General features: G+C 34.1%; 1 protein-coding gene across 1 annotated transcript in view; it reads right to left on the reverse strand.

Moving 5' to 3' along the window:
- Positions 1-21672, reverse strand: part of ATP9A (ATPase phospholipid transporting 9A (putative)) — a 154917-nt gene that overhangs the window by 50363 nt on the left and 82882 nt on the right. The window contains exons 11-14 of the mRNA XM_031951642.1: positions 19443-19603; positions 16307-16449; positions 14137-14249; positions 3013-3225 (exon numbers count right to left, since the gene is read on the reverse strand). Of these exons, the coding sequence (XP_031807502.1) occupies positions 3013-3225; positions 14137-14249; positions 16307-16449; positions 19443-19603 (630 nt within the window). The remainder of the gene's footprint in view (positions 1-3012; positions 3226-14136; positions 14250-16306; positions 16450-19442; positions 19604-21672) is intronic.

Genomic DNA, 21672 nt, shown 5'->3' on the forward strand with positions numbered 1-21672 from the left:
TATATGCATGTGTGTATATAGGAGCAATTGGTAGCACAGTGGATAGAGTACTGGATTTGAAATCAAGAACATATCTTCCTGAGTTCAAAAACGTTTCAGACACTTACTAGCTGTGTGACTCCAAGAAAGTCACTTAACCCTTTGCCTCAGTTTACTCATCTGTAAAATGAGCTAGAGAAGAAAATGGCAAACTACTCTATTATCTTTGCCAAGAAAATCCCAAATGGTGTCATGAAGAATTGAACACAACTAAATAACAATAACAAATATATATTTAAATATACACACACAAAGTATAATATATTCTTTTCCTCTGGATTATCCTTCAGCAATGATAATACTTAGCATTTAGACAGCTCCTAGTATGTGCCAAGTAAGCACTTCATAAATATTAACTCATTGGATCCTCACAACAACCTTGGAAGGTGGGTGCTATTAATACCTCCACTTTACAGTTGAGTAAACTAAGACAAACAGAATTTAAGTGACTTGCTTAGCATCACACTGCTAGTAAGTATCTGAAGACTGTATTTCATTTGTACTTGAACTCAGATCCTCTTGACTCTAAGAGGCTCATCCAGAGTTCTATATACTGCTCTACCTAGCATTCTCCAATTCTAATAAAGCCATCATTCATAACCCATCTCAAACTAGAAGAGATCTCAGAGAACCAAAAATAGATGTCACCAAAAAAAGTCTGTTAACTCAAAATATTTCTGATAATTATAATTGATTTAGAGTTTTGTTGTTGTTTTCTTTTGGGGAAAGTCACATAGATATTTCAAGTAGACAAGAAAGAAAATGTGAATTTCTGTACATTTCTAAACTTAAAGCTACATATGGGACCACAAAGAAATCTTCGACTTCTGAAAAAAGTTTGTCCAAATTACATTGTCACAATTTCAAAGAGTCTAGTAGTTATGACATTCCTAGGAATTTGTCACACTGCAAATATGGCACAGATTTTAGCAGTCATTGATGATATGAAATTCCAGTATCCAAAATCTTAGCACAAATGAAGTCAAAGAAAAATTAGAGGGAACAAGAGGGCAAAGGACATGTATAAGATTTCACATAAGTTTCATTTCATGCCTCTAAGGCACATGCATTTGGGTCTTTCATGCTAAAAGATTATGAGTTCCATGATGGTAGTGAGAGCAACGTAGCTCCCCTCTGCCAGTGCCCAGTGCAGGTCTCTATAGATAAAAATTACTTTTAATATATTTTGATGATTGATTGACTTAAGATGAGAGTTCTTAATTTCTTTGTATGCCATGGACATTTCTGACAGCCTAATGAATTCTATAGATTCTTCTCAGAATGTTTGTAAATGAGTAAAATAAAATACTGGAATTACAAGGGAAAAAAAAAACACACTGAGCTAATAATACACTGAACTAGTAGTTAATTTTAAAAATTCATAAATTCTAGTTTTAAAAGTCCTGATCTAAGGGATCTTAGAGTATCAGAAGTTAATTGTGAGGTAAAATAAAGCAATCTAAAGATATCAGAGCAACTCTTTAAAACAAACAAACAAAAAAAATCAATATATCTAGAGGCATAAAAAAATCCTAAAAATAGACAAAAGAACCTAATCATTCCCCTCTTCATTTTTCAGGTAAGCAAACTGAGACTCAGAGAGGTTAAGTGAGTTGTCCAACATCATACAAGTAATAAGTAGCAGAGCTGGGATTTGACTCCCAGTCTAGTGCTCTATATTATACCAGATCTGCTTTCCTTTTTAAAAAGGAGAAGAAATTACTCAAAGCACAGATCTCATATATGAAGACTTTGATTAATGAGTATTCTCCCACTAAAGGTGGACTATTTCAGGTGGCTTTAGAATAACATAATAGTGCCCAGTGCTCATTAAAATCACTATTCCATCAGGTAGTCTATCTTGCTTAAAATACAAGTTTAATTTCCAAACAGTTTCCCCTTAGATTCTGTTTATAAAATTGATAAGCTTGCTTGAATATATGAGCAAGGAAAATGACCTCTTTAGCTGACCACAATGCTGGTGCTTTTGATGCAGAGAAACTTTAAGGTTCATCCATTTAAAATGGAAATATGGTAGATAGCTAAATGTTTCATTCAGTCTCAAGTTTGAAATAAATCCTTGGAAGAGTAGAGTAGGAATTTGGAGAGTGTGGTCTAGCATCACTAAATTTGGAGTCTGAAAAGTTGGGTCTGGAATCTTGGCTGTAAGGAGCTATATGCCTATGGCCAGATGGCTTTTCCCTTTCTGAGTCTTGGTTCACTGTCTGTAAAATGGATGTTATAATATTTGCATATTCTAAACCTCGCTACTATGGCTAAGGTGCTTCGGAGATTGTTGAGAACTATATACAAATGAGTTCTTCATAATTAATGATTATATAATGATCAGTCCTATTACTCACATAATTAAGAGAACAAATAATTGATTTTTATGAATTATATCAGAAGTCAGCATGACAAAGGATATAAAAACACTTTCCTGCTGAGTAAGCAACCTCTACATGGAAGTAATAGGCATCCTTAATTATATGAGAAACTGGAAGGAAAACTAATTAGGAGCTCATTATAAACAAACATAAAATGGGCAACTTTGTTTCCAGGATCTACACTCAATATGAAGGGAGACAAATGAGTTCTTTTGGTTTTAGTAATAGAATATGATTCAACATGAAAAGACTTCTTAAAAGTATGTGGATTTTAAATTGGACCACATGCCTTTTAAACACTGGTCATTCCTGCTGCTAATCAAGACCTCTTACTCTTTCCTAATTCCATACTATTCTTAAGGCAGAAATTTCTAACTTAAAGTCCATCTAATTCTCTCATTTATTTCTAAGTGTGTTTATCCAAAAACACTACATTCAGTCATTTGTCTTCATTCTAATTCATTAGCAATTATCTACTGATTCCTAGTTTCCTGATAACTCCTAGGGAAATTGCCAATTTCAAGCTTGTAAAAACGTGCAAGGAATGGCCCCCCCATTCTATGTTGTAGCTGAGCTGAGGCTTTACCTCATCTGGGCTGGATGCTTGGTATACCCGGCACGAGTCCTCATAATGCTTCTCTGCTTCTGCTTGATCCGTCACTCCATTAGACTCATAGACTGGTGTAACATTGTGGCAGAGGGCAATTGCTTTCACAGCTTCATGAACGCGGCTACTCATGGTTTTCCGGACTTTGGTGGTCAGTGTAGGGCCCTTTAAAGTGGGTGGGTCTTGAGATTGCTAGAGAGAGAAGAAACCAAAAAGAAGGATGACTAAAGATGAAGGGCTTTAAAGGGGAACAATCCTAGCCAAAGATCAACCCCCTTCTGCAGTTTTCTTCCTATAGGCATCCGTTATTCCATTTTAATTTTTTCACAGGTGGAGTATACCAACTTGACAAATGAACTGTCCCCATTTTCAGGTAATCAGAGACTTAATATTTAACTCAGACTTTCAACAGAGGAAATATATAAAACAACAACAAAAACAGAACAAACAAATACTGGTCCTCAAATCTTTAATCCACTTTTAGGGGCCAAAAGATGGTTACAGCAAATCTACTTTTCTTACAATTAACAGTAGTTAGAGTTTGAGTATAGTAGCTCAAAATGTCTAAAAAGTCTTTAGATTTGATGTTCCATTTAAAAATAATTTCATTCAACAGAAGACAAGTGATCTGATACTTTAGAATGAATTGAGATTTAGATACATGAACACATGGTGCCCTAAAATAGAAAACAGATGGGTTTCCTGGAACTAGAAAATAACTTTCATTTCATTTTTAATACTATTTTTAGTAGCAGCGTCAGACTTTTCAAGTAATTAGACAATTACTAAATTATACTGGTCATTGAGGGGACAAACAGTGCTCTGGTTTCCTGCTCGGTTAACCTCTGGTGTCAAAAGGACAAAAGTTTCGCTTCCAGGTCAAAGGGCATTGCATGGTAACCGTAATTAGGGTAATGAATCAGAACTATACTTTAAATGAAATGAATAAATTTGCCAAGTGCTTTTAATTACAAAGAATTTAACACTGATATTGTAAAAAGGACCAAAAATTTACAAAAACATTATTATTGCCACATTACAAAAATGCATCATGAACAATTTGGACAAGTTCAATAATTTAAACTGGAAAACATGTCCTTTGGGTTATTACACATTACTCAGCACCTAGACTGATCCATATTATCAATATTTGTTAGGAGAATCAATTATTACAACAGTTGACAGAACAATTACTTTGGTTTGTGGTATTGGTACTATCGGTACTTATTGTAACAAAGGATTTGGATATATAAAAGCTGATGATCACAAGACTAAAATAATTCACCACATAAGGAAATTCATCACAAATGAAGAAAGCCACACATGAATTAGTTTCCAAATCAGACTGAATGCCCACTAAAATGAACCGAGCCAAGTAAGATGACCTGAAGTTTCATGAACATACAAACTATTCGGGATCTGGTGGACCACTGGGCTGAGGGTCAAGTGCTAATCTTTCAATACCTTTGGCAACTCAAGTCATAGCCTTGTGTTTTGGTTTCTTCATCATAAATATTATTTTTTATAATTTTTAATTATTAATATTGACAATATCTATCTTCCCTCCTAGGATTAGTACGATGATAAAATAAGAATTCTCAAGTACTTTGAAAGTAAAAGTATACATGTGGGTCTGCCAACTCTTAAGACAGTAATAGTAGCATTATTTTGCAGCCAATTGTGATCAATTTGAGAAAAGACACTCTTAAATTTCTCCAGCAGCTCATGTAAGAGTTTCAAATCTTACAGTGTTTATCTCTATATCCTCTCCTCAGGCCCTTTAACCTAGACACATTTCTTCTTACTTAAAAAAAATGCCAGTGGAAAACAAAAACAGATGTAGTAGCCAAGAAAGGCAAGTTACTACACATTTTGCCCTGGGGAAAAACATTAGTCCCTTGCATAAAAAAATAAAAAGGCTTCATGTGAGGTCAGAAGAGATTTCATAACCAAACACAAATAGATGTGTGGGACATTCAGATCTCTGTAGAGAGTAATTCTGCAGGGTCACAGCTCACAATAGGGAAATCAGAAGCCACTGAAAAGGTACCTCCTGCTCCTCATTAATGAAGCATTATAAATACTTTTATAGATGTTAATTCTAGGTTGTGTTAAAAGAAATCTTTTTTAAATTAAATTTCAAGTCAGAATGTATAACTGTTTTATTTCTCCTAATAGGATGAATGTAAATACAAAACATTAAAGAAAAGTTAATATGAACATGCAAATATCCTCGTTATTTACAGTAATTTTCAAAGGTTCCCAACTAATCTAAATCTTCCAATTTTTTCAAAGAACTAGAAGAAAACAAAGATTAAATAATTTATATTTTCAAACAAAGAAGTTGAAGCACAAAGTGATTGGTAGATTCTACTCACTTTATGACATGGAAGATGTCTTCAGCAAATTTTTATAGATTTATTTCCAGGAATAACATAACTTTCTAACCCTACTTATTTAGATATTTACCTGGCTTTAAAAAAAAAAAAAAAAAAAGAGGAAATTATATATTATATATATACTTGTAATATAATACATATCATTTATATGGTACTTTAAGATTTGCAAAGCCTTTTATGTATTATCTCATTTGTTCCTCATAACAATCTAGTGAGACAGACAGTATATTATTCTCTTTTTACAGATGAGGAAACTAAGGCTCAGAGAAGTTAAGTGATTTATCCAGATTCACATAGCTAGTAAGTGTCTAAGGCAGGATACAAACTTTGCTCCTCATTATCTAAGTCCAGCTTTCTTGCCACTATTTTACCTACTTGCCACTCTATGCTTATGACACTCTATGTATATGACAATCTAAATCCAATTTTTAAAAGTTAATGATTAAAGTTGAGACTCAGCTACAGTTCTGAACAAATACATGGATATTGTATTTAGAGAGGCACAGGGTGGTACAGTGAATAAAGTACTGAACTTGGAATCTGGAAGGCCTGATACTTTCTATGTAACCCTGGAAAAATCAATTAGCTTTTCTATTGGGCTTCATTTTCTTCATCTAAAAATTGGGATAATAATATTTGTACTATCTACCTCAAAAGAGTCTTGTGAGACTCAAAGGAAATAATGTACATAAAGTACTTAGTAAAACTTAAAGCACTATCTGTTACTTTTTTGAAAATCAGTAATAATATTGCAACTAGTTCATGGTAGGCACTTGATATTTATTAAACACATGGAAATTTAACTTTACACAAAAGATTAATGGGAGAGGCAACATGATATAACAAACAGACATCTGGCCTCAGAGCCAGGAGCTGGGTTGAAGGCTCACCTGTGGCATGTTCTGACTGTGTGACTTTAGGCAAGTCACTTGCTCTAGGCAATTCTCTTAATACTTTACAGAAAGAAGTTGCAGAAAAGGAACTAACAGGAAATTTATTTACCTAAGAGCCCTTATACTGATGAAACTACAGTCAAATCTCTTTCCCAAATGGGGTAGGTATTTAGTTTACAAGTAAAATTACTCACATTGCAAAAGCATTCATTAAAGATAGAATTACTCTGTTCTATAGAAATACCCTTGAAAACAATTTAGGTTTTGAATAATAATTTTCAGACATCTACCTCTAGCTTAGTGGAACAATTAGGGGACACAGTGAAAAATAGCACTGAACCTGAAATCAGAAAGACCAGAATTGAAATCCAGCCTCGGACACTTATTAGCTGAGTGACCCTGAGCTAGTCACTTAACCCTGTTGGCCTCTGTTACTTTATCTCATTTATAAAATGATACGGAGAAGAAAATGGCAAGCCATTGCAGTGTCTTTGTCAAGAAAATTCCAAATGGGCCCCAGTTGATAAATGATCAAAACATATGATCTATGCCCAAAGGGCATTCATGTAATTCTTTTGATCTAACAATACCACTATTAGGCATGAATCCCAAAAGAGATTTTTTTTAAAAGGAAAAGGATCTATATGTACACAAATATTTATAGCAGCACTCTTCTCAGGGCAAAAATCTCGCCTGAAAATTGAAGGGATGCCCATCAATTGGGGATTGCTTACATGAATTGTGCTATTTTGTTGTGATGGAATATTATTGTTCTATGGAAGATAAGCAGGAAGTTCTCAGAAAAATCTGGAAAGTACTCCATGTGAATGTATTGTGCACATAAGTAATAGCAATGTTCTGTGATGATCAGCTATAAATGGCTTTGTTATTCTCAGCAGTATAATGATCCATGCCTACTTTGAAGGACTTATGATTAAAAAAAAAAAAAAAATTCTATCCATACCCAGAGAAAGAATTAATTGCATCTGAAATACAGACTTTCTCTCCCCACACCCCCTTTCCAACTTTATTTTCCTTGAGGGTTTTTTTTTTTTTTTTAGGGTAGAAGATTTATATTTTCTTTCCACACTTTAAGTTGCAGAAAAGGGAGTAATCTACATTGGAACAGGGAATTTCTTTACCTAAAGGCTCTCATACTAACAAAATTACAATTAAATCTCTTTCCCAATTGGGGTGACTATTTAGTTTACAAATAAAATTACTCACATTTCAAAAACATTCATTAAAAATTAGAACATTTATGGAAATATTTTGCATAGTTTCTCATGTGGTTTATTAATGGAGGCTGGGATGGAGATGAGGGAGAAAACCTGGAACTCAAAAGCTTTAAAAATAAATGCAAAAATATTATTTTGAATGTAACAGGGGAATATTAAACAAATAAATAATTTTTTTAAAAAAGAAAACCCCCCAAAACTCATAAAGAGTTAGACAGGATTCAAATGACAACTTCTAGCTCAGTACTCCTTAGTCAGCACAATGCTTGATACAGAGTAGACATTTAATGCTCGCTGACCTGACTTCTAGAAAAATATATTCTTCCTGAAGGTAGGAACAGCATCTTTCTTTGTCCTTGTATCATCAACTCCAGCCCAGTTTTTTACATTACTTACTTACTAAGTATTTATTGAGTTGACTTGAATTCTGGGAAATGCAACTATTAGTTAAATTAAGGCATACCTACCTCACAGTCATACATACTTGCCTAACACCATTAATTGTTTCCTTAAAAACACAACTTTCAGCATAAGCTTTTTGCTTTCACATCACATATATATCATATGTGGACAGTCATGCAAATCGCACTGAAACATTTTTTTATTATGGGAAAAATTTTGGTCAGGTCACTGACATTTAGTTTTGTTTTTGCTCTCTTTAACTATCGATAGATCTGTGATAGGGGAAAACATGAGCATATTTGTAGGAAAGGAGTCAGTAAACAAGGATAAATTTAAAATAGAGGGTAGGGATGACAAAAAGGCAAAATCTGTTGGAGGAGATAGGATAGGATAGGATTGCTTGTGCAGATAAAAGCATTTACCTTAGTAAGGAATAGGGTCATCACTGCATGTGATACAAGGGTGAGAGAAGATAGAAGAAGACAGCTGAGTGGAAGAGAAAAGAAGATGGAGTCCAAACTAATTTTTTTCTGTAAAACATGAAGCAAGATTCTCAGTTGAGAGGGTGGGGAAAGGAATAGTCATAGGAGGTTTAAGGAAGATTGAAAAGATGTGTAAGAGTCACTGGAAAATGGGATAAAAAATTAATAAGGGAAGTCTGGAAGGATTGTTTAGTTGCTATAAGGACCCTAAGTTAAGGTTTTGTAATATAGTGGATCCAAGCAAAAATGGTTTGTTCAATATATTTGTAAGAGCAAAGGCAGCAACAGAATGATCCATGTTAGATACAGATTGAGGTAGTCTAAGGCTGAAACTTGGCAGGGTACAATCCTTGTTATATTAAGGGAACCAGGAATTCAAGAGAAGACAATGTATAGTTGAACTTATTCACTAAGGGGTCAAGATGAAGGAAAAAGGATAAAGCAGTTAGTGCATAAGGTGATAACCTAGGGAATAAAGGTTATAGTGTGGAAGAAAAATAGGGTTTGATAAGGGAAGGCAGAGAGAAAGATGGAAAGTCAATAAATTATGGTCAGATAAGATTTTGGAATTCTTATTCATGAAGGAAGTACATTTGTGGGTATGACCACAAATGTGGCTAAGGAAGGCTGAAAGAATAGGTCACGAAAAATCAATGAGTTGAATAAGAGAGCGAGAAAGAAACAGTGAGAAAGAGAAACAGAGATAGAGACGGAGAGAAAGAAAGGAAAAACAAGAGGAAGAGGAAGAGCAGAGGAGTCTTCTAGCATGAGGACAGGAATTAAGGAGAAGAGAAAAACTGTGAGAAAAGTGTTGAACTCACTGAGGAAGGAAGGAAGGAAGGAAGGAAGGAAGGAAGGAAGGAAGGAAGGAAGGAAGGAAGGAAGGAAGGAAGGAAGGAAGGAAGGAAGGAAGGAAGGAAAGAAGAAAAAAAGGAAGGAAGGAAAGAAGGAAGGAAAGAAGGAATGGAGGGAAAGAAGGAATGGAGGGAAAGAGAGAAGGAGGGAGGGAGGAAGGAAGGGAGAGAGGAAGGGAGGGAAAGGGGGTAGTTAATTGGTGGACTGTAGTCACAGTTACCAAGATTTTGACTGGTTGGTATATATGAATTGTATGAAACTCAAAAACAGATAAGCTACTTAATGATGGTAAGAGAATGTAGAAGTGGCGATGGGGAATAAGGAATAGTCCCTTTTGAACTGAGAAAGTTTGAATTGAGAAAGAATGAAGATACAGCCAGTACTGGAAATAGTGATCAAGGAGGAACCAGATCTCAGTTATTACAGGTATGGAAAAGGAAAAGATTTAAGATGAGAGCAAGTTTGTGCCTATAAAACAAGAATTTCAGAGAGCCAAGTAGAAAGGTTTGAAGCATTCAGTTGCAACTTTAGAATGAGGGGATTGTTAAGAAATGGGAAGAAGGAATCAGATGGCAGAGAGTAAGGACTAGAGTTTGGATGAAGACCCACAGGGATTCAGAATCACTGGAACTTATTGGATATGGCCAGGTATGAGTAAAAAAGTACAAGATCAGAGGGGAGACCTCATTTCATTTCTCCTTTTCCCTGTGAAGGCTGGAGATGGTGAAGCAAAAGATGGAAGTTCTGCTATCTACCAAATGTGCTCTTTCTGTCCTCTCAGTAAACAAAAACAGTAGAAGGAAGGTCAGTACTCTTCTCATCTGAAGCTGGAGATCAGGAGAGCACAGTAGGAGATGGAAGTTTTATACAGAGGAGCAGGAGGACAGGGAAATCCCATTGGCACAATTTGCATAGATCAATATAAGTCAAACTGGCCCCTTGCTGCCTTCCCTCAGGGATTCATGCAGTGGTGCCTGTGGTTTGGACATCCCCTATGCCTAAAAGACATTTTTCCTCACCACTACTCCCAATTTCTGCTTCACAGAATTCTTTACTTCTTTTAAGACACAGCACAAACACAACTCCCAACATAAATACCTTTCAGTTCTTCTCCATTGCTAGTGTCCTCTATCCTCCTTAACTACTTTGTGTTTATTTTGCACTTGTGCTATTTGTTAAAGCCAAGAGGTTTACTTGTTTAAACAAGAGGAAACAGAGACCGACTGCTCCAACTCTATGTCTCACTTTGGCTTTTTAAGGAGGGAATAGATTAAGCAGTAGTCAAGGGGTTACAACATTTTCAGTTTTCTATGTTTACATTCTTAAACTCAATAACTGTGTTTTACATTCTAAAATATTTTGCCTCATAAACATCATTGTAATTTCACAAGAATTTGCTTGTTATATCAATTCTGTCAACAGAGCTACAGGATAGAGTCAGTCTTACTTTTCCTCTTAATCATGATGGCATATATCCTTCCAACTCACAGGGTGATTGTGAGGATCAGATAAGAAGGTGCATATGAAAGCACTTCGTCAACTGTAAACACTACAAAAACTTTATTCATGAACTGATGCTGAGAAAAACAAGCAGAACCAGGAATACATTGTACACAATAACAGCAAGAATGTGTGATGATCAACTATGAAAGACTTGGTTCTTTCTTCTCAGCAGTTTAGCGTTCCAAAGCAATCCCAATAGATTTTGGACAGAAAATGCCAATTAACACATGCTATGTTTACTTCTTTTTTCCTGTTTTTTTCTCTCTACCATAGTTTTTCTCTTTTGCTCTGATTTTTCTCTTCCAACATAATTCATAAGGCAATGTGTATAAAAATAAACTTACTATAATTAAAAAAAAACAAACTTTATTACTATAATTATGTGTTAGAGAATGATACCAGGCACATCAATATTTATAAACATATATGCTATCTCCTTGAAGAAAATATATATTTCTTGAGAGCAAAAATTATTTTATTTCTTTATTTGTGATTCCCAACTCTAGCACAGTGCCTGTCACGTAGGAGAATGGATATTGAGCATGTGATTTACTAATATAGGGAAGATCCGAATGGGGATCTATCACTGTAAGGCAGCATATTTTCTCTATCATTATAGGTCAGCATATATTTTTCAACTTATATTCTTAGAAGAAGTTAAGGACCCAGTAGGTAAAAGCATGCATTCAATAAATGCTCGTTAACTGATTTCACTAAAGTGTGTGTGTGTGTGTGTGTGTGTGTGTGTGTGTAGCAATATGAAAAAGTATAAAAATTCAAAACACTTCAAGCACCATCACCCTCCTCCATAAAATTTTAAATTTTTTGTTAGTTTAGCTTTGAGAAAAGGCAAATATTCAAACCACATACACCTTTGCTTACCACAAAACTTCCAATAGATAATGCAGAAAATTCATATCTTAATATTTACCATCTTTTTAGAGAGATGGAAGGTGGGGAAAGAAGAAATATTTCTCACAGAAAACTAGACAAAGGCTTCAGAAGCCTCATCACAAAGCTACTACTTATACAACTGGGCCCAAATAAGTATACTCTTCTTTACTATCAAGACAGTTTTGTGCTCTCTTTCATTGGCACACTTAAGCCCAGTTGTAACTGTAGCTTACTAGAATCTTTTCTGCTACAGCCTCTGGATATTTTCAGTCAACTTTTGAAGTTTGCAAAAAAAAAGTTTTAATTATCATGAGCTAGAGTAGAAGAAAGGGAATGTAGTTTTCTGCACTACAGTATTTACAGTTAAGTCTTGGGATTAATTCATATCTTAGAAACCATTTATCAGCGCAGAATGAAAATGGGAATGATTTGAGTAGAGAAAAGAAGACAGATGTAAGATAAATTTAGAGGTAGACTTCTCCTGAATCAGAGAGAAGTGTTAAAGATGACTTTGTGTTTGCAAATCTCTCTAATTGAAGAAATGGTGATGTCCTTGGAGAAAAAAATAGGGAAACAGACCTAGTAGTAGTATTTTGGAACAAAAGGTATATCAAATTGTACATAAGAGATTTGCAGTTTCATGAACAATCTTCTTTTTTCTTATTCTACTATGTTATGGAAATCTTTGTTTTATTTCTTAAGTTCAGAGTAAAACAAATAAAATTCAAAAATAAATAAATAAAAACTATCCCACCCACCCCCGCAAAAAGAAAAAAATGGGGAAGTCAGGAGATACACATTTAAATAGTAAGTACAATTTGGGATATGTGGAACTTGAAAGGCCTATGGGACATTTGGCAGCTACCTAGTATGATGGATAAAGTGTTGGGCTCAGACTTGAAAGACCAGAATTTAAGGAAATCCCTTCACCACTCTTAATTTTAATTTCTTCATCTGTAAAACTGTAATGACACCATCTGTTCTGACTACTTCAGAAGGCTATAGGGTCAACTAAATGAGGTAATGCATGTGAAGATACTTTGTGAATTGTAAAAGCATACCATGGTATCATTACAAAAGGTGAGAGGGATGGCATAGTGCCCATAATAGTAAACATTGTTAATGTATTTTCAATCTAAACCTATCATTTGACCCTTGGCTTGCCCATTTATAACAATGTTTCATACAACCAACTAAATCCTGTAACATTGTTTTGCCTAATATCCTGTTTTTTAAAAAAGCAAATTACTGATGTTAAAGGATGATGTTACTTTAACACTTAAAATTTACTTTGTGCTTCTGCCCTATAGCAGTTATTGTTATATCTCTAATCTTTTAGAAAGACCAGTATTTCTGCTATGCTTGACAGTCAACATTCAAAAAGTTAATTAGATGTCGACAATGATTGTGACATCCAGTTCTCTACTGAATAAGAGATCAGATGATCTCTAAGGAAGCTTTCAACTCTAAAGTTCTACGACTTCATTTATTTCGTAAATAAATTTTAATACAGACAGAATCCTGATTTCAGAAAGATAACATTGCATAGTGAATAAAAGGTGAAATTTCAAGTCAGGAAGACTGACAGTTTCAGATCTTTACTCTGATATTTAACCAAACCATGGACAACTCACTTAACCTTGCAGAATCTCAGTTTATCTCTAAAATGGGAAAAATATTAGACAATTATAAAGTAGAAATGAAATAATGTATTTAAGCTACTTTGTAAACTTGAAAGGCTTCTATATCAGTTATCATTATTATTATCATGTTATATAACTCCCAATTCATTTAGCATTTCAATATGACAGATAATCTTCAAATACACAATTATCTACACATACATCCAGGACATCCTTGAAATTAAGTCAACAGATATTTTATTAAGCACCTATTATGTGTCAGGCAGTGTGCTAAGTTACTGGAAATAAAAACAAAGACAAAAAATACAGTCCCTACATTCAAGGAGTTCCAGCCTAATGAAGGAGACAACATACAAACAACTATATACCAACAATAAATATACATGATAAACTGGGGATCATCAACAGAAGAAAGTCACGAGTTTTGAAGGGATCAGGAAAAAATACTAGAAGGGAATGGGCAAACATTGGCAAGAGGCACATATTTAGCATCTGAAAATGAATTGAAAAAAAAAAACAAGTCACCTGTGCTATCTCTCAAAACATCAATTTCAAGTCTCTTTTCCAACAAAGTATTTTCCACCCACAAGTCAAAATAACTCAATATTTAATAGCAATATATAATAACAATAACACTGTTCTATTACTCTTAGATTATAAACATCAGGTAAGGCATAACAAAGATCTGATATAGATTATAACAGAAAAAAAATTAACTGCATATCAATATATTGAAAAACAGAGAAAAACTGATTTTTTTCTTTTTAAAAAAATAGAAACCTAGAATTACTTACCTGGGTGTAAATGCTAAATATGTGGCTTTGTACTTCATCCATTGAATCTAATCCATAAGCAACTGTTCCAAGGTGGAGTCGTTTAAAGACCATCTCATTTTGAGTAAGAGTTCCTGTAACATATAAAATTAAAAAGGAATTGCACAAACAAACCTAAAGCAGCCAAGATTAAAAGGAAAGCAGAAAAATGAAAAAAAAAAATACAATAAATTTCTCTGATGAAGGCCTCATTTGTCAAATATATAGAGAATTGAGTCAAATTTATAAGAATGAGTCATTTCCCATTTGATAAATGGCCAAAAGATATGAACAGGCCATTTTCAAAGGAAGAAATCAAAGTTTTCTATAATCACATAAAAAAATACTCTTAAATAATATTGATCAGAGAAATGCAAATTGAACAACTCTACACATATCAGATTGGCTAATATGACAGAAAAGGAAAATGACAAATAGTGGAGGGGAATGTGGGACAACTGGGACATGAATGTACTGTTGGTATGGTTGTGAACTAATCCAACCATTCTGAAAAGCAACTTGGAACTATGTTCAAAGGGCTATAAAACCGTTTATACTCTTTGACCCAGCAATAGTATTAGTAACACTATATCTCAAAGAGTTGTTTTTTTAAAGAAAAGAAAAAGAAAAGGGCTTGTATGTTCAAAAATACTTATAGCACCTCTTTTTGTAGTGGTAAAGTATTGGAAATTGAGAGGCTGTTCATTATTTGAGGAATGACTGAGCAAGTTATGGTGTATGATTATGATGAAATATAAACGTACTATAAGAAATAATAAGCAGGGGCAGCAAGGTGATGCAATGGATAGAGCACCAGCCCTAAAGTCAGGAGGACCTGAGTTCAAATCTGACCTCAGACATTTAACACTTCCTAGCTGTGTGACCCTGGCAAGTCACTTAACCTCAATTGCCTCAGCAAAAAAAAGAAAAAGAAATAATAAGCAAGATACTTTCAGAAAAACATGTACTTACATGAACTGATACAAAGTTTAGTGAGCAGAATCAATATTCTCTTGTTACCCAGTAACAGCAATATTATACAGTGATTAACTATGAATGGCAGCTATTCTCAGAAAAATCCAAAATCCAAGAGAATTCTGAAGGATTTAATGAAAAAAAAATTCTATATATCTCCAGAAAAAAGACTGATAACTTCTGAATGCAGATCAAAGCATACCAAATTTTATCTTCCTTATTTTTTTCTTTTTGTGTGTGTGTGTTTTCTTTTAAAACATGACTAATACGGAAATGTCTTGCAAAACAGCATAAGTATAACTTGCATCAAACTGATTGCCTTCTCAATGGGAGAAGAGAAGAAAGGGCAAAAGAATTTAGAATTTGAAGTTTTTAAAAACAAATGTTAAAATTGCTTTTACATGTAACTGAAAAAAGATTTTTTTTTAAAAAAAGGATCCTTATAACAAATACAATTTCTAAAATGAATGACCATGCCCATTTCCAGGAAGAGAAAATCCCATCAAAGAAGCAACCTCCCCTCATTCTCCAAAAAGTTCCAAGAAACAGTTCCTTCCAAAAGAATCTTCTAAAAGAAAAAAAATTCTATTAATTTCAATTACATAAAAAAACAAGAAGATAAAGGGGTGCCTATTAGTTGGTGACTTGGCTGAATAAATTATGTTATATAAATGGAGAGAAACACTATTTAGTCATAAGAAATGAAAACAGAGATAGTTTCAGAAAAAGATAGGAAGACTTTTATGAAGGGATACAGCATGGAGTGAGCATACCAGGGGAACAATTTATAAAACAACAGCAACATAAAGAAAAACAACTTTGAAAGACTTAAGAAACTTGATTAATACAATGACCAACCATCATAATAAAAGCTTGGTGATGAAATCTGAGGCCTAACCCTCCTGAAAGAGAAGTGATGAACTCAAAATGCAGAATGAGATATATCTCTTTACACAGGACCAATCTGGAAACTTGTTTTGCTTGACTATGTATATTTGTTATAAAGACTTTCTTTTTCCTTTTCTCCAATGGAGAAAAGGTAGTAGTAAAGGGAAGAAAAAGAATATTAGTTGATTAAAAAAACAATTTTTTAAAAATCTACCTGATCATATGAAGAAAATATTATGCTGAAGCATTCATTCTGCATAATAGCTACTACTTCCAATGAAGAGATTACCTGTTTTGTCTGTGAGTAAATAGGAGATCCTCCCAAGCTGTTCAGGAATTGTGCTGGAACGAACCACAGTGCCAGGAATTTTGGAATCCCTGCGAATCACCCAGCTATATACAATCTTTCCCATGTCTAAATTGACACGTAAACTGTCCAGGAAAAAAAAAAGCAGCAGGATTTGAAAAATCTGAGAAAGCATTTTCACTGTAAGTGACACACTACTGAACAATGTTCTTAGGTTCGCATTTACCCTAAATATTGACTAATTACCAAAATCCAAAAAGTATTTGTTTTCCTGATGTAATCACCATACTACTCCTGTGTACTAATACAGCACTTTCTTCGTATCTCTTCTGTTGCATGTATGCCCCCAGTCAGATCTTTTTGTCAATATGGTGGAACTCTTCAATTAGACCATCATGATTTCTTTCTGCTCAAGAAATTTTTACCCAACTCCAGATATACAGATATATAAAATAGGTATGCAAATCAAATATTTATTGATAAGAAATGGTGATTTCACAACCCTCCCACTCAGTTATATGACCTTGTATAGAGTTGTGAACTACAGTTTAACAAGTTTTGAACTAGATTATGAGTTCTTTGAGGGCAAGGACTATGTCTCTGTTTTTCTTTTGTTCCCTATAGTTTCTAGAATGAATCCTCATACTTCAAGGTCACCCAACAAATGTTACTGAGTACAGGAATAGATTTAGAGCAGTTATAGGGGACTTTGAAAGTCATCTAAACCATCATTCTATAGATGTGAAGAGATCCAAAGACTTGACCAAGGTGACTAGAGATAGCAAACATCAGAGATAGAAGGAACAGGTAAATTAAAGGATGAATGAATTAATGAAAGTATAAATGACTGTCCCTAATACAACTTTTCAGATAATTTATTCTTTCAATTAATAATTTAAGTATTTTATGCATGTATTAAATTTGCCTTAGGCATGCTGAAAAGACATAATTTCTCAGGCCACATTTTCTTCAACTATAAAATGAAGATGCAGAGGTGGATATGGGAGTAAGAACAAGATCTCTGAAGTTCCTTCCTACTCTAAATTTATAATTCCAGAAATTAGTCTTCTCTAAAAGGGGAAACAACCATGTAGATAAGAAAATAAAGTCTAATTATAAATGAGGCAGCATAGTATTGTAGAAAGAAGACTGAATTTGGACTCAGAAAAAGTGGATTTGAACTCACCTTCGTCAATTTTTTGCTATTGTGAGTTTGTACAAGAAACATCATTTCTCTTTCTCTGTGTCTTCATCTAGAAAACGAGAAGCTTAGATCATCTAATTACTAAGGTGCCTTCTAACTATGATTCTATGATGCCTTCCCTTGAAGCATGGTGAGATGAAAGGGATTAAGTACTTAGAATAGGAAGGCTCAAGTCCTGTCACTTAACTGATTGTGTAACTAAGAATAAGACATTTCCCCTCGCTATATCTCAGAGAATAGGAACAACTATCTACCTCATAAGGTTGTATAGAAAGCACTTTGTAAATCACTATAGGAGATGTTATTGTTTTTGTTATCTCATGAAATAGCTAAAGAAAATAAAGGCAATACATAATGAAGAGAGTCCATAATGAATCTTGTCCTTGTTCTTGTTCAGTCATTTGATTCTTCATGACTCCATTGACCATGCTGTCTGTGGCACTTTCTTGGCAAAGATACTAGAGTGGTTTGCCATTTCCCTTTGCAGATCATTTCACAGATAAGGAAACTGTGGCAAACAGTGTTAAACTTGCTCAGGGTCACACTGCTAGTAAGTGTCTGAGGTCATATTTGCATTCAGGTCATTCTGACTTCAAACCCAGTGTTCTATCCATCTAACTTCTGCTTAAAGTTAGTCTAACTCATCTAACTACTGAGCCATCTAGCTTCGGCTTAAAGCTTCTATGTACTATAAAAATTAGAAGATTCCATTAACAAATATTTATTGAGTGCCCTGTAAATTACTAGCCCCATGTTAGATGTTGAAAGATCATGTGATCTTTGTAAAGGTGGGGCATGATAGGTGCAGAATATCGTATACATGGCAAAAACAATTGTTACCTTGGGTAGTTTGGGTGAATTACTTTTTTTCCCCCTCTCTTTTTTATCTTTTGTTACAAAGAACAGGTCACTTAACATAGCCAGGTAGTCAATAAATAGTTTTTAACTGAATATTTGAAGTATAGGAGAGAGGAGGTGTGTGTGTGTGTGTGTGTGTGTGTGTGTGTATCCAAAAATGATAGGAATATAAAAACAAAAACAAAAGATACCAATATTTTAAAAGCGGGAAGGAGAAGATCACTTTATTAGACAATTAAGAAGATTTCATGGAAAAAATTAAGGTCACCAAACCTGAAAAACCAAAGTCCCATTGGAGCTCTACTTGTTATTAAGACAATTAAAATTTCACAATTCTATAGAACTCTAAAGTTTAATAATTTACTCTGCCAATTTTATAACACAAAACTGAGACTTAATGTTATGAAATATTATTGTTCTATAAGAAATGATCACAGGATAATTTCAGAAAGACCTGGAGAGATTTACATGAACTGATGCTAAGTGAAGTGAGTAGAAACAAGAGAACTTTGTACATAGCAACAAAAAGATTATGTGATGATTAACTATGACAAACATGGCTCTTTTCCACAATGAGGTGATTAGGGTCAATTCCAATAGTCTTGTGATGAAGAGAGCCATCTGCATCCAGAAAGAAAGCAGGGGACCAAATGTAGATCACAACATAGTATTTTGACCTTTTTTGTTGTTGTTTGTTTGCTTTTTTTTTCTCATTTTCCCCCTTTTTGGTGTGATTTTCCTTGTGCAGTATGATAAATGTAGAAATATGTGTAGAAGAATTATACATGTTTAACATTTTTTAAAAAGCAGAGTTAAAACATTAACTGACTTGCTAATTCGTTGTAGAGCAGAACCCTAACTCATGCTTCTTTCCTGATTTTCATTCCTGCATAGTATCTACTAAACACCATCGATCTATCCAAAAGAATAATCTCCTCCCTTTTAATAGTCCAAAAGGTCACTGGGCATGATTTTGAAATAAGAAATTGTACATTAAAGGCTAATACACATTTAAATGACCACAACATGAAAACGCAGGTTCCTCAGACCTTTTACCTGATGGGAATGATGTTGGAAAACAAGAGAAGGAATCTAATGATCTGCAGATACCAACGGCCAGCAAAGTGTTGCAATGCCACCATGACGAGAGACACCACAACCAAAGCTCCAAACAATATCTTCGTGAGGCAGTTTACTTCTAGGTCAAAAAGGCCAATCTTGAAGAAAACAGGAAAGAGGAAAAGGCAGTCTGAGATATTTCACCCTGTGACTGTATACCTGGCTAGAAAACAATTGTTACACCTGAAGAAATGCATACCTTTAATTTGAGACTTTCATCCACATGGACAGTAAAAGGATGAGATAGAGTCAGCATGGTATAGAAGAAAGCGCACTAGATTTGGAGTCGAGACCTCAGTTCAAATCATGCCAAATCTGGTACTTACTACCTGACCTGGGGCAAATTACTTCCTCTCTTTGGTCCTCATTTTCCTCAAATATAAAATGAGGAAATTGGAATAGGTGTTGTCTAAAATCCTGCCAGTTCTACCTCCTATGATTTCTGATTCCAAGCCAATTGGGTTCTGAATGCTAGAACTCAGAAGCACAAGTCCAGAAAATCTTCATAATGGCCTTTTCTCCCCTTTCCTAGACATAAGGAGAAGAGGTTACCAATGTGACAGCAAGCACAGTGAAAAGAGTACTGACCTTTGAGTGAGAAAACCAGGATGCAAATTCCACCCCTGTTACTTGGCTTTGTGACCTCGACAAAAATCACTGGTTTTATTTTACTGGGTCTCCAGTTTATTCAATAAAGAGAAGTTTACACTGAATTATCTTTCAGTTTTTTTCCTATTTTGATATTCTACATAATATAAATCAGTTTGGATCCAAGAGATCATTTTTCCTCACCATGAAATCACTTCTTCATATGTTAAAAAAAAATAAAAATAAAAAGTGTACCAATTCAAGCTGACAGAATAGCTTTGCAGATTAGATCAGAGAGATTTATCAACAAAGAAAACAAAGATCTGGATCAAAAAAATTTTATATGTGTAGAGGAGTATGTGTGTATGTGTGTAATTTATTTATTTATAGGTATATGTATGTGTATATGTAGATATATATGTGTGTAAATATATATACAAATATATCCACAACTAAAATTAATACTTAAAATCTTTATATTATGATTTATTATTCTTTGTTTAAATGGTATTTGCAAACTAGAGATAAGATACAATTATTTCACAACTGAAATGCTACAATTCCTTCCCATTAGATTTAAATATCCTTATTTAAAGAATTTAAAGACAACACAGGGTCAGGGTCTGTCTTTCTTTTTATAAACTGTTTTCCCAGGGCTTAGCATATAGTAGGTAATTAATAATTGTTTAATGAATTGAAATCCCAAAAATAAAAAAATAAAGATACAATTAAAAAGAACTGCAAGGTCTCTGTTCTACTTTTTTTTAAATCAGAAAAATCAGTAATTTTCATCTATATTAGAAAGCTCTGCATAAACAATTCTCTATACCAAGACAGTGTTTTGCCCAGGATGAAAAGGCCAGTATCAGTCAGAGAGAGGGCTCATTCAGGTCTTCCTAACTCCTAGTACATTTCTCTAGCTCTATATTATGCTCCCTCTCTATAAAGTTCCCTATATGACATGACAATTCACCATAAATAGGTCTAAGTCACTCCAAACTTAAAGTCAGGAGATTTGGGTTTCATTCTTGACTCAACCAATAACTCAACATGTAACCTTGGTCAAGTCACTTTCGAATTCTGAGTCTCAACTCTGTAAAAAGAAGTTGAGCTAAATAATTTCCATTCCCATACCTACAAGCTATGAATTCCTTCTCCTAATTCTTAATTAGGAGACATAACTCTGACATTAGTGACAATTTTATCTGTATTGCTACTAAGAATCTCAGGATTGGTTTTACCTAGTGGTAATCCTGCCACTAGTGTAGGTTGCACACACTTGTTTTAGTGTGTGCAGAATCTGACATAACTCTAAACAGCAGTTACTACCCTACAAAAAAATTCATCACCAATATATGATTTTGCAATTCTTTTCAAATTCTAAGATCAGGGGTCCTTAACTTTTTTTGCATCCTGAATCCCTTTAAAAGCATGATGAAGTCTATGAACCTTTTCTCAGAATAATGTTTTTAAATACATTAAAATACTAGCATTAAAAAGGGAATTAATTGTATTGAAATACAATTTTCAAAAAATCAAGGCCATGGAACCAAATTAAGACTCTTCTTCTAAGCTAATT

Source organism: Sarcophilus harrisii, chromosome 2 (assembly GCF_902635505.1).
Source record: "Sarcophilus harrisii chromosome 2, mSarHar1.11, whole genome shotgun sequence".
NCBI classification, from domain to species: Eukaryota; Metazoa; Chordata; class Mammalia; order Dasyuromorphia; family Dasyuridae; genus Sarcophilus; species Sarcophilus harrisii.